This window comes from Homalodisca vitripennis, chromosome 3 (assembly GCF_021130785.1).
Source record: "Homalodisca vitripennis isolate AUS2020 chromosome 3, UT_GWSS_2.1, whole genome shotgun sequence".
Taxonomy (NCBI): Eukaryota; Metazoa; Arthropoda; class Insecta; order Hemiptera; family Cicadellidae; genus Homalodisca; species Homalodisca vitripennis.
This window is the reverse complement of record NC_060209.1, coordinates 54,642,696-54,657,231: the sequence shown is the minus strand read 5'-3', so window position 1 is coordinate 54,657,231 and position 14,536 is coordinate 54,642,696. Positions and strand designations below refer to the sequence as shown.

The 14,536-nt window shown below is 33.1% G+C and overlaps 1 protein-coding gene across 1 annotated transcript in view; it reads left to right on the top strand.

The window, feature by feature from the left end:
- The window catches only part of LOC124356891 (alpha,alpha-trehalose-phosphate synthase [UDP-forming]), a 53,577-nt gene that overhangs the window by 28,435 nt on the left and 10,606 nt on the right, over positions 1-14,536 (top strand). The window contains exons 6-11 of the mRNA XM_046808170.1: positions 788-950; positions 2,654-2,810; positions 4,503-4,719; positions 5,356-5,512; positions 8,324-8,521; positions 9,545-9,731. Of these exons, the coding sequence (XP_046664126.1) occupies positions 788-950; positions 2,654-2,810; positions 4,503-4,719; positions 5,356-5,512; positions 8,324-8,521; positions 9,545-9,731 (1,079 nt within the window). The remainder of the gene's footprint in view (positions 1-787; positions 951-2,653; positions 2,811-4,502; positions 4,720-5,355; positions 5,513-8,323; positions 8,522-9,544; positions 9,732-14,536) is intronic.

Here is a 14,536-nt window from a genome sequence, read left to right as displayed (position 1 = left end):
CCAAATCTTATATATTTCTGTAAAAGCCTAAGATTTTGAAAGCATACATCTTAAGTAAGGGAGGCACAAAGATCCTTTCAGGACTACATGCGGAAACTCTTGTCTCTTTCCCTGTATAAAAGAAATTGATCTTTGACTCTTTAAAGAATAGATTTAAATGAAATTCTTAAATAATTTACAAAGTTTATTAGCTTCAAAGTTGAAACTTTAATAGGTTTCTAGTAGGTCTCTAGTATCAACAGAATATAAACCCGTTTCCATATTTTGAGTATTTGTCTCCACCAAATACACTAGTATTTGAATAAGTAGGTAGGATATACTATAGCAGCCACAGTGACACTGACAGTCAGATGAAAAATATATCTGAACAATGTATATGCGGAAAATATAGAAATATTAATTTAGTTACTTATTAACCGAGAGATTGAAGCACTTTCCAACCACAAATGGATGAGGATTGAATTTTATAATTGCACTTAGTGGCCTGGTAAGTTGAATGGCAAAACAGTGAGGACTGAGTCATAAATCAACAATCTGACGACCTAAGGCAGAGAACAGCCATGGCCACCGTTGTGGCTAGGCGAAATGGGAGGCCAATCATATGAATTTGATACTGATTCCAAAGAGTTAAACATATAAATTTATTTAAATTTTATTGTATAAAATCATCATTGCAAATGAATCCACTCCAATTTTTGTCATTTTTTGGAATTTAGACTTCATACGGTTTTCAAAGCATAAATTATTCATAGTGATATGATCTACATGGTTTGGCATGTACTCACAGGTTGTGACATGGTGGGGTTCCATATCGAGGATTACTGTCTCAATTTTGTGGATTGTTGTCACCGACGTCTGGGCTGTAGAGTTGACCGCAAGTCTCTGCTCGTGGAACATGGAGGACGTACTGTGCGTGTGCGTCCTCTCCCCATTGGGATCCCTTATGAGAGGTTAGTAACTAGACCTTGTGACAGAATTATTATTCTTTCATAATACCAAAGTTATAGATTTACTAACCTAAATATTAATAAAATTAGTCTTAACCAAAATACATGCATCAATTATTTCTACTGACATAATTTATTTTGGACTTAAAGCAAACATATCTTATAAAAATAATGTATACAAGTGAATTAAGTAAATATTAGAAGATTTATTCCCTTTAAGGACTCCAGGTTCTTGTAAAAAGTTATTGTCACTATTTTATTTACTGTAATTAAAATAGACTACTGCACATTAAATTAATAATATTGAAAGAAAGAATATTTAGTGGTCATTCTATAGAAATAATTAATATTTTATTAATAGCATGACTGGATAGCATTATGTCTCTGTGCTCAGAGCTGGGATAACCACCAGTCTATATTTGATTTATGCGATTCCAATAACAATCAATCAGATATTTCTAGGTCAAAAACATAAAAAAGTAAGAATGAAGTATTTGTTAATATAAAATATTGCAATATTTATATTTTTAAAAATAATCTGAAAAAGAATTATCCATTTTTGCAATGGTAAATATATATCAAATCTCATAGTATCAGTAACAATAAAATGTCAATACTAGAATAGTACTAGGTGGCTAGTAGTGGGCGTGTTCACCCACTTTGTAAAGTGGACCCTTCAGTTGTTTAGTATCACATGGTTTAGAGATGCATGTTATAACAAAACAAAATGTTTAAATCATTGCTGGTATTCGAGTTCTTTGTTTTTTAAATCCCCTCTTACAATTTTTTTTATAATTTAACTTTTTGTGCTGCACTCTTTTTAAATTGTTTGTCCTGAAAATGAATGCTCCACTTCTCCATTGGAATTACACCATTTCTAAATGAAAATGTGAATGCCCAGTAACTGAATACAGATTACAACAAAATTTAATAATTCCTTGTTTATTTTCACCTATTAAAACCATATCCCAAAATATTTCCTGGAAGCTGGAAGCTCACAATCCATTGCTCAGCTTTGACATTTGATTGACTATTACTACAACCAGCGTTAAAAAGAAAATTGCTGTAATTGATACCGGAATGGAGCGAAAAAACATTAATTTCTAAATATGTATTCTATAAACTAGGCAAAATGTTGTTTTGAGAAATGTGGGATTTAAAAACAATACTTACTGATTTATCAGTAATAAAAAAATTCTACTGGTATGTTATAAATAATATATATAACATAAATAAAAATATAATATAAATATGTATCCAGTGATGTAGTTATGAGTTGTTTTGGATTTTATATTAGTAAACATGAATGATGTTACTTTACCATATTCATCAACAATAAAGAATCCTAACCTCACACGGCTTTCACTTCTTTTCTATTGTGCTTTTCATTTCTGAATTTATCTAACTCAGGCTTGTAAATTTGTAATTTGTTATAAGGCGGATGATATTGTAAAATGTTCTTTGGAGTTTTAAAATTTATAGAATTTTCTATTGCCAGTTTAATGTAGTCAACATTCTTTTACAGATATTTCTTAGAAATAAAAATGCAATTTTTAGGATAAATTAGTGATCTGAATCTCTTATCATAGGATGGCTTTAATCCAATTTTGACATTGATACCTAATTCTTGATTCCATGAATTTTATTTTGTTTTACATAAGATAATTTTAAAATTCTGAAGTTTCAAATAAAACTGGTTTGTTTAGGTTTGTAGAGCTAGCAGAGAAAGCTCCCAGAGTGGTGACATCAACGAGCCAGAAGATAATCCTCGGTGTGGACCGGCTAGACTATACTAAGGGACTGGTCCACAGGCTCCGAGCCTTCGAGCGACTGTTGGAGAAACATCCAGAGCATATCCAGATGGTGCGTAAATAAACATATGCTACATATGCATTACTCTTTTACATTCAGTTTTTGTGAGTATATACAAGTGTTTATACAAATAAATAATTTTATATTATTGCATTGATATCCAGTTATAAGCTGTGTTTAAAATTTCAAGTCACTAGTTCTTCGGCAAGTCTGATTAAAATTGATTCAAACCACTGTAATCAACAGACAGACAAGAAACTAAGTTGAAAACTTTTGCTTTATTCCTATCCTTCATGGAGTCCATGCTTTGACCATCTCATTTTGCATCAGTAGCTCCAATAAACTATCCACAGTAAGAAATAAAGGGCCTTTGCCATTTAGCTTGTTATGAAGACAACATTGCAGGTTAAGTTAAAAATGTTCAGGTTTTATATGAAATTAACCCATCAAACAAAGTAGCTTCATCACGTGTTGAGGGTTACTGAAAAATGTCATAAAGATCAACTTTCACAGAATACTCTGTTTACAAATTTGTTTGTTATGTTTTTCTCTTTCCCATCATGGTTTAACCATAAAAACAATGTGGTTAAACCATAAAAACAATGTAAAACTTTTAGGTTTTTGTTTACATTCTTACTTCAAAATACATATATTTCTAATATTATTATTGCAAAATAGGATCAACTCAGCAAATAGATGTGTATATGCATGCAATAGGATACTTTCAACCAAATCTCTCTCACAAAACTAAAACTAGAATATACAAAACAATTATATGTCCAGTGCTTTTGTACGGATCCAAAACGTGGAGGCTAAATAAGAAGGATGAGAAAAAGCTTCTAGTTTTCGAGAATAGAATTCTACGTAAAATTTATGGGCCATCATATGAACAAGGGGTATGGAGAAGAAAACATAATAGAGAAATCAGGGAGCTCTACAATAGTACGGATGTAATAGGAGAAATAAAGTGCAGAAGACTCCGTTGGGCAGGCCATGTTTTGAGAAGAGAAGAGGAATGCAAACTGAAGAGGGTAATGTACGGTAACCCAGAAGGAAGACGACCCCGGGGGAGACCAAAAGTGAGATGGTGGAACCAGGTGAATGCTGATATGGAGAAGATGGGCGCTTCAGAGGAAGATGCAGAGGACCGTTCAAGATGGAGGAGCTTTGTTGGTGTGGCTAAATATCACCTCCGATATAAATGGCCCTGGGAGTAAGAGTAAGAGTAAGAGTATTATTATTGCATCATCATCCAGTTCTGAGCTATGTTTAAAATTTCCAAGTATCTAAGTCCTGACAAAGTTGGTTTAAAATCAATTAAAAAATGTTTACATAACAGTGGTTTAAACAAGAAAGCAGACTAACAAAAATGTTAAAAAAATTGAAAATGAGAAACATTTTGAATAAGAAAATAAGAATAGGAATAAATTGGTGTACTTGTAAACTATCTTGTGCTGGAATTTTCAGAGAGAATTAATAAAGTGGAAACAAAGAATAAAATTAGATCCTTTCTTTGTGTAAAGATCTGGCTCGGTTAATGTCACAACATCACATGAATTAAAGATAGGATAGCAACAGTAATTAAAAATAAACTTTTTTTGCTAAGTAATAAAACTTTACGCACAATCGTAAAATGTTTTCTTAAATTATAATTCAAACATACTAATCAAAATGATGGTATGGGGAAGAGAGCTGAGATGTACAAAGGACTGGAAGTAAGCAGAAGGTTGTTGTTGTATGCAGGTGACGCTGCTGCAAATCGCGGTGCCGTCTCGGACCGATGTCAAGGAATACCAAGACCTAAAAGAAGAGATGGATCAGCTGGTAGGTCGCATCAATGGCCGCTTCACCACCCCTAACTGGTCGCCCATACGCTACATCTATGGTTGTGTCAGCCAGGATGAGCTGGCAGCGTTCTACCGGGACGCTAGTGTAGCACTTGTCACTCCTCTCAGAGATGGTAACTATCAGAGAACACTAACTTTTTTTATTTATAATTTACTGGTACTTTAAACAATCACAATTTAATGTAATTTTGTTAAAATGTACATGTTTCAAGTTTTGAGTTTTAAATTTTGTCTTGGTTGAAATTATTATTTTAGGATAAATAATATTTAGTACAATTTCATTTTTGAAAACATTTTAAAAGTTTGATATATGACATAATATAAAGAGAATAGTAAGTGATGAATAATTGTAGAGGGAGTCAAATTGATGAAAATACTTTAAAGGCCTTATATAAGTCATTTTCTTGCGCTTTCATAATTGCTATGTACAAAATATTGACTACTCTGAAAGAAATAAAACAGATGTTGTTAAGACATTGTGTAATAAATAGCAATAATTTTTTAGTTTTTGAGACTTAAAATTCTTGGAAAATTTTGAGTAATTTTCAATGAAAAAATTATTTTTCCTTCAAATCAGTCAGAGAGACACTTAAATATTTAATTGTTTAAAAATTAATAGTAAGTTAGGAAAAGTGCAACTTAATATAAATCTGAAGCGTGCAAATGAATTAAATAAAAGAAAATGCACTTTACTGAAGAAAGAAACTTCTTATTATAATTTTTAATTAATATTAAGTTCTTTTAAACAGGAATGAACCTGGTTGCAAAGGAGTTTGTTGCTTGTCAGATCAACGAACCTCCTGGAGTTTTGGTGGTATCTCCATTTGCAGGTGCTGGTGAGATGATGCATGAAGCTCTCATATGTAATCCATACGAGATAGAACATGCTGCTGATGTTATTAATAGGTACTGTATGTTTAAAAATAAACTTCATTAAGAAAGTTACTTAGCAAAGTCCATAAATATATATATATATATGTATAAGTTAAAATGTTTCCAATCTTCTCTCTTTCCAAGACTCAGCTTATTGACTTGGTGACAGACCTAAGTGACATTCATTTTAATTTAATGGGGTGAGTAGTTGTCTCTAACTATCCTCTATAGTTTCATGGAACGGTAATGCTAATCCCACTAGTACAACCTAATTCTCATTTTTGTTCGTTTCTCAGGTAGACTTGTAGTTTAGTGTGAGAGATTAATTTTTCTATCTATTTAGGGAAGCAAAGCCACAAAAATGAAGAAATTTAGTTTAGATATGTGTTTAAAATTATTAACAAGTTATATTTCACATTATAGGTAGATTATGTATACAAAATCTGCTTATTGGAATTGCACTTCTCATGGTAGCACTCAATGAAAACTTCTACATAAGTTTTGCACCTAATATGACCACATATAAAATTTTGATTACATTGTTTAAAGTTCAGTATGTATCTACTCTAGTTTTTCCCTGTGAAACACCTGGTAACATAGGTGTATCCAGGGGGAGGAGGTTTGGAGGTTGTAACCTCCCCCCATTGATACAAGTATTCAAGGTATATTTTAGTCAAACAATGTAACGTAGTTCAGTTTTGTTTCAATTTGTTTGATATTTTAACTATAACAGCTGACATATAGTAAACCACAAGACTCATGCTTCCTAAGTTTTTGGAACGACGAGTCTGCGACCGGTGGGGGTCGACAAACAGACCTCAATTCCCATGCTTCGGGCGGAAGACACAGCGAGCAATGGCCTTTAATGCCTGCCTACCAGTTGTTTCTTTGACTGGCTAGTTTGTAATAATCTTAACGTAGTTCTCATCGCTTTCTTTGTTGCAGCTAATCGTGTATTAATGACTTGTGTTATTAATGAATACAGATAGTGGTAGTAGTAACAAAAATAAAATATAAATACAATACCTCTAGATTGCTGATTTTACCATTTCAAAATATTAATATTCTTAAAAGTGATTAAATTTTACTTGCTGTTACTGTTACTTCTCTAGTATTGTTTTAATATTATGAGACAATACTAAGCAAAAAAATTATGTAAGACGCATACAAAATGAGATGCTTGTCAAAACGTGTTTTATAGTTAACCTAACTATAAAAAAAATGAACTTTTCAACCCTTCGGTGGTAACTTCTGATATATCTGAGGTTATGAAATAACCCACTTAATTGATTTCATAACATATTTTAATGAAATGTTCACAAAAAGTCCATAATGAAAGTAAAGAAATGAACATTTAAATAATATCTGGTTTGAAGTTTATACTTTTTAATGTTTTATTTTATACACTACAGCATGTTTTATTTACATAAATTTAAGGAATAAAATATAAATAAATAATAATAAAATAGAATTGGTGATAATTTTATAGATTGCCAACAGCATCAATGAAGTCCCTGGCATGGCCAAGTTGTATTCTAGCAATGTTTTATATTCAAATTTCTTTAATTTATAATAACTATTAATCATGGTAGGCGATTTATATCTAAAATATAAGCATCTTAAAGTTCTCGTCTGTTAATTTCAAAGTTTTTGATTAAGAAACATTGGATATAAACAAATTTTAATAAATATTCTTTCATTGAATACTTTATTCCAATTTTCATGTTTCAGTGTTTTTCTATATGTTTCATACTAAACATTATCAGTTTTATTTTTACAGGTTCAATGTACTTGCTTCTACAAAAGTGCTAAATAAAAACCAAATTTATTAGGTGAAAGATTGACAAAAATATTGTTTATACCGTGCCTCCCCTGTCAGATCTCAGATTAAAGCCTGTAATTGTTTGTCTAAAACTGTAACCCAAAAGAACGTCTAATATATTAATAGTCCTTGTTATCACTAGTATGATGACATTTAAATGGCCAAAAAACAAAATAGATTTATCTTTCATCAATTTATATTCATGTACGTTCATTACTTATAAAGATAGTTACTACGTTACAAAGTTTCTCTCACACTTTGTGCATGAAAACCCAATATTACACAATCAAATTAAAAACATGTCATACTTTGTATATTATATGTAACTTAAAGTTCATATTTTGTATGTGTATATTTGTTCATCGCTGAGCATTTTCTGCGTCCATGAGCAATGCACGTTAGTGGGTATCAACCGCTTAACCGTGGTAAAAAACACACAATTAATAATTTCATGTTTCAAAATATGTTTAGTTGTATATACAGTAAATATGTGTAGTTGTATACACAGTAAATATGTCTTCTATAAACATACATGTTAATTTATATCCTAATATTTTTTATTAGGGATAACATGGTTTGTAATTAAAAACATTTAAATGTCAAATACATATTGTTTAAGCAATAAAACAAACGTCCATATTTTGAAGTAAAATATATGAATGTTGAAAGATCATATTAGAATATATAAATTCTTGGTAAAAGGTGAAGAATGTGTCTTTTAGTTCTTAAGATATAGCCATCTTCTTTATTTTCATTAATACAGTGTTATTTTATTGAAATTCTTTTTTGTTATCGGGCAATCACCAAAAGGGTACATTTTTGCTTATGTTATAGCCATTCTTGTAAAGCATAAAATAAGAATAACAATAATGCTCTCAGATGGCTGTCAAAACTTACAATTTTTAATATTATTAGCATTTAACATATTCTGGGTGGGGGGAGGGGGCTCCCGTGCCCAGCTTGCCTGGTAGGTAGAGAATTTCTAGTGGTAACCCCTCCCTTTAGGTTATTTTGATTGACAGGGCGCTGACGATGCCAGAAGATGAGCGCACCTTACGCATGAACTACTTGCGTCGGCGGGAGAAGTTGTACGATGTGGATTACTGGATGAAGTCATTTCTCAAGGCGATGGGCTCACTGATAGCTGAGGATGGGGAGGATGTACTGCCTACCACAATGCAGCCAGTCACTCTAGATGACTTTGAGGAGTATTTGGCCAAGTGAGTACAATGTACACATTTTGTCACTTATTATACCCTTATTAGAAGAACAGGTTTGAAGGAAGTAAATTGATTTCAAAATCAACAGATTTAACACTTCCAAACTCAAATGTCGGCCACTGGCCAACATCATACTTTTTGTAAATTTAGAAAATATTTTACAAGATTGTATTTTTTAGCATCATTGAGTACGTTACTCATATCCTTGGATTGGACCATGGTAGGAAATGTTGTTTGGTCAATGTCTCAGACTGCAACATGCCTTGGTCTGGCCCTGAAGGATTAAGTTACTCAATTCTGAGATGCAAGCCCCATGCAGCATGTCAGAAGTTCAGATGTGTCTGTTATTTAATTGCCCAAGGATGTTTGCATCATACGTTGTAAATCGGGTGTGAAACTGCCCACATATTGCAAGCACTGACCAGCAACATCTTGCTGTTCTTTTTGAGTGTTTTTGAACATTTCTATATTGTGTTTTGTTTATATAAACTCTTGTACTTTATGTTTTCATTTTTGTAAATAATGTCATGGAGTAGTGACACCACCTGTGGAGTAGTGATCTTATTAAATTTCTTTGTTATGGTTTTTATTTTGGATTAATTCTTATTTTCTAAATGTATTGTTTCATTATATTGAAAAATTTAATTGCTGTAATGAGCCAAATAGTTTTGATCTTAAAGAATTAGGCTGGAATAAATCTTTTTATTTCCTCAAAATTATAATATACCAATTTGTATGGTTTTAGCCAACTAACTATAACACAAAAAGTGCTGTAAAATATGCATAATATTAAATATAAATGTTTCTTACGGTTTTATTTATTATATACATTCTACCAAAATATAACGATGCAAAGGTATCATTATTAACCAGCTGTATCTTTTCTGATCATAATTTATTTCTATGAGTTACAATAAAAATGTTATCTTCGAGAAATTAATTTTTATTCAATATTTTAGTATTCTCTTCATGTCTGACACCAAAAGAGACGATCTTTATAGGATAAAAAATAATATTTCACAGGTACATTGGAGAGCACAAGTTGGCACTACTGCTAGACTATGACGGTACATTGGCTCCCATCGCTCCTCACCCTGACCTCGCAGTACTACCAAATGAGACCAAGTGTGTACTAGAGAGGTTGGCAAACATGACCGATGTATATACATCCATTGTCTCTGGCCGCAATGTCCTCAATGTCAAACAAATGGTAAGTATAATAAAAGTGTGAAAATGAAATTCCTTTTTAAATTGTGGTGATATTAAAATTTAAATTCACTCATAATCTGTTGTGGACGAGATATTTATTGTATTTCATTATGATCTGCAGAAAAAATATAAATTTATTAACCCCCTAGCTGGTAAGCCTAGAAATATTCAATCTAACGTCACTATTTGCAAGTGCAATTTAGTCTGTGAATGTGTGTAAACCAATATTTCAGTAATTGTTAAAACAAAAGATTTTTTACTGTTTAAAATCTTAAATGTAACATATAAAAACACATTAACTGTTTACTATTTGTAAATATTTTGCTAGAAGCTGCAATTATGATGGCAGCCATGGTTATTAAAAAAATAACATTTATAAGAAAATGGAGTTGGTACTACTGGAAAGAACTTCTTAAAATATTTTGCACTATATCAACTAAAAGAGTTAAACAGACAAATATTTGCTATAATTGGACTGATTGTCTGACCCGGATGGTCAGTAAGTAACAGTTAACCACGTGTTGCCCATCAAACTTTGAAGGCCATATTATATATTATTGCCTCTGTGACAACCAGGAGCGGGGTCGCAGGTCACACTGACCAATCCACACCTAGAACCAGCGATAGTGTTTTTAGTGATTTGGTAGGACCTGCTTCACTTTGGGGCTGTTGAGTATAAATTAGTATTTCGACCTGAATTGGTTAGGGCAGTTGGTAGGAACAATATGGCATAAATATTTGTAATGGTGAGGAGGAGGGGTGTTGGTAGTGTAGAGATGGCATGTATACTCAGTTATTTTCCTATGGATGTATTTATGATAATAATGTCAAAGTTTCTGGGTCGGGGTGGACAGGTCAAGAGATTTAGATAAACACATTAATAGAATTGAACAATTACTTAATGTAATCTGTATGGTTTTCATATATTAATAAATGTATCCTCTGTACTGTATACTGTAATTCTGAAAATATAGTAGTCATGAAGGCTAACTGTGATAGAGACGAGGCCATGCATACAGTATAGATAGTTGTCACTTTTAGTGGTAAAATGCAGCTTTTACTAAAAAAACAATTCCTAAACGTATTTTTAAAGATTCTTTTGGAAATTTTTGCCAAATTGTTCTTTATAATTTTGTTTTTGAAATTATATTTATATTTATATATATATATATATATATATATATAATTTCAATAAACATTGAATCGCAAAAAGTACTTGCTCCGCCGGGACACGAACCCAATAAACATTGAATCGCAAAAAGTACTTGCTCCGCCGGGAAATGTATACATCCAACAGTAATGAGCCTATTATTCCATATCACAACCACGTAAACGAAACATTTACAATACAATAACACAAACACAGAATTTAGAAACAACAATAGCTCGGCTCGCATGTAAACTGCGTAATCACGATCATGAACTGCTAACAGCTTGTGCGCAGACACACAATCATCAAGATGTCAGCTGAGAGAACAGCTGATAAAAGCAACACGTTGGTTACTAATTTTATATTTTTGCATTAATATGACAAAAAGATATTGTATTATTAGGTTATAATTTATCTACAAAAAATACTTATTCAAATAACACATTATTTAAAACCTTAGTGAAAGCTCGTATGTAGATTTAAGGCTCCACAATTGGACTATGGTTATACTCGTATTTCACTGCAAGTGGGTTAAAGAAGGGGGAAGGCAATGGCACCATGTGCTCAACTCCAAATGAGCGACTCCATCCGAGATGATCTCAAGCGTGATTAATAGTCAAGAATGAGCCGTGCGAAAGCTGTGGCTGTGACCTATGCTAGATTACACCACCTGAAAAGGGATGTTAAGGATATTATCTTAAATTGCCCCGACCATTAGGGAACAATCAACTAACCCACACAATTGTCTGTTTCTGTGCAGCCCATTAACCCCTTGCGCTCGAATGGTCAGTAGTACTGGCCATGCAACGTCTTCAGACAGCCCGTTATTAGTTTCGTCATTGCTTGTCCTCGCCGCTCGAATGGCCAGTAGTACTGGCCACGCTAGCTCCACTCCCAGCTAGTCGCCATGTTTGTATACTTTCCCAGCCAGCTCGTAATTCTTTTCAAATGACCTTTGTATTAGAAACATAGGTATTTAAAAATGACGTAAACACCATTTATAGATAATTAAAGAACAACTTTAATGAAACTAACTTATTCTAAGATAAACAAACTGTTTGTTAATGTTATTTTTATACATACATTTTTAAATTTAATAATTAAAATAAATTGCTGAAATTACAATTTGATATTTACATATGACAGTCATAAAACATTTTCCAAAATTTTTAGTCTTTGAACTTTTTGGCGGAGTGGAATTTTTCAAAACATAATCCCATGTGAAGTCCTGGGTTGTTAGGACATGTTTTGCAGTAAAATTTGCTGCGTTTTCTGTCCTTGCCAGGTCTCCTATCACTACAAACTACGCAGTCCTTAGTCTTGCCACCATCAAGTGGATAGGGGATGTGCAATTTTCCGTTTAGTCTTTCTTCTTCATCTGAAGTGGAAGGCCTTCCTCTTTTCCTTGAATTTCTTACATCTCCCACTAATTGTTTAATCAAAATTTTTCTGAATTTTCTTTGCCGTATCTTATTTTGTCCTTGGTTCAGATTGTAAAGTATAAAAGCATTTACAACTGCCGTTTCAAGAAGCCAGAAGAAAATCTTCCTCCACCACTTAATGGATTTTCTTGTAAAACAATAACTAGAGATGTATTGATCTGCGAGATCTACCCCGCCCATTGATTGGTTATATTTACAAACCACAGTCGGTTTTTCAACGTCTTCTTCTTGTCCGTTTTTCTTTGTGCGGTGAACTGTTTGGGTTGAGTTATCATACAGGGTACTCAACATAGCTACCAACTTTGTGTCTTGCCACAGGAGCACTGCAAACTTGTCTTCTTTTCTATAACAAATAATGTCACCTTTTTTTAGTTTGATTTTGCCTGCTTTGTTCTTCTGTTGACTCCTTATTTGCGCTGGTAGGCCTTTTCGGTTCATCATAACAGTTCCTGTGATATGAATTTTCATTTCAAAAAGTACTTGAGCAAGATCTAGGTTCGTGTAATACCTATCAGTAAAGACATGAAGTCCTTCTATGTTCCCATAAGTCTGTTTTAGTTTGTCAACCAGATGGATAACTATACGGCTGGTAACGCCCAAGTCTTGCCGTGGCATTCTATCAGTGGTACATTTGCCAAAATATGGCTCCATTGCACATATATAGCCTGTGCTTGATTCGGAAAGAACAAATATTTTAATACCCCATTTTATTGGTTTGTCCTTATTGTACACCTTAAAGACAACTCTACCTTTGTATCCGATGGTGCTTTCATCAACACTCACTTTATTCTCTGGTACATAGAATTCTCTAAAATTCTTATCCATGTATGCCACCACATTTTGTATCTTACCTGAGCGTGTTAGCCTACCTCGTACAGGTCCAGAGGGGGGTGGACTGACATGAAGATTTCAAAATAATTGTAGGAATATCTCTTTGCTGAATACGTCCTTAAAGAACGGCTGGTAATCTACCCATTCAGTAGAAAAATAATCGTCCAGTTCTGGTTTCTCGTTCATCCCCATGTTAAGAACTACACCCAAGAAAGCTTTTAATTCTGATAATGACATGTCATGCCAGGACCGCCACATTGACCTTTTTTGGAGTGGTGTTTTCATCTGAATTTTTTCACCAGCGTAACGGTTAGTCTCATTGACGATTTCTGATAACAAAGTATCATTAAAAAACAGCTGAAAAAAATCTAGAGGAGTCTTTGGTGTGTGTGTTAGTGGAGGTTTATAGCCTCTGTTACCTGCCCAGTTAAACCTTCTAAATTTAGCATTACCTGTTTTCCATTTTTGCCATCCGTCTGGACTCACTTCGTCTTCACTGCTATCTGTATCACGTACTGACAACTCACCACTGTCCTCTCCCACATTGTGTTCATTTGTTATATTTTGAATATCCTCTTCATCATTTATGTTTTGTTCCATTATACGATAATCGGCGTCTTCACCCAATTCTTCACGGAGTTCATCTTCAAATTGTTCATTGAAATTGGAATCCAAATCACTATTGTGTTCAGAACCACTGTCTTCATCAATGTCACTTTCATCGGCCAATATATTTCTAACTTCATCAGAACGTAAACAGTCATCCATTGTTCATTTATTGAAAAAATGTACTAAAAATATACAATATTTACAAAATAATAAACTTAAAAAATTGTATTGTTCACAAAGCCTACTACAAAAGAACTGTTCCAAATGTAAACACTAACTATTTACAAATATTTACAAAATAATCAATTGCACAGCTGCCATTTTATTATGAAAGATGTGTTATAAAGATATTCAACTATTATTTACAAATTAATACAAATCCACAGCTAAATAACATCAAACAGTACGAAACACAAGTCAAATGAACACACAACAAGTAGTAATGGGCGAGGGTGACTGATCTTCGAAACATCAGTTGTCTGAATCTTCTACGCAGAAATGTAATTGGCGGGAAACCATTGTCAGCAGATGTCAAATTTAGTTTAAGAGTTCCTCGATAGGTTACAGCACTCGCCGGACATATAATATAAATTAAAATAATAATAATAAAGTGTTTACGTAGTCTCCAGTAGTACTGGCCATACGAGCAATGGTCGTATTTTGTACTGGCCAGTACAGGTGGCCATTCGAGCAGCCAGGACATAGCGTACAAAATTAAAACCAAGCTGAGGCGGAAATGTCAGTGGGCAGTACAGCTGGCCATTCGAGCACCGA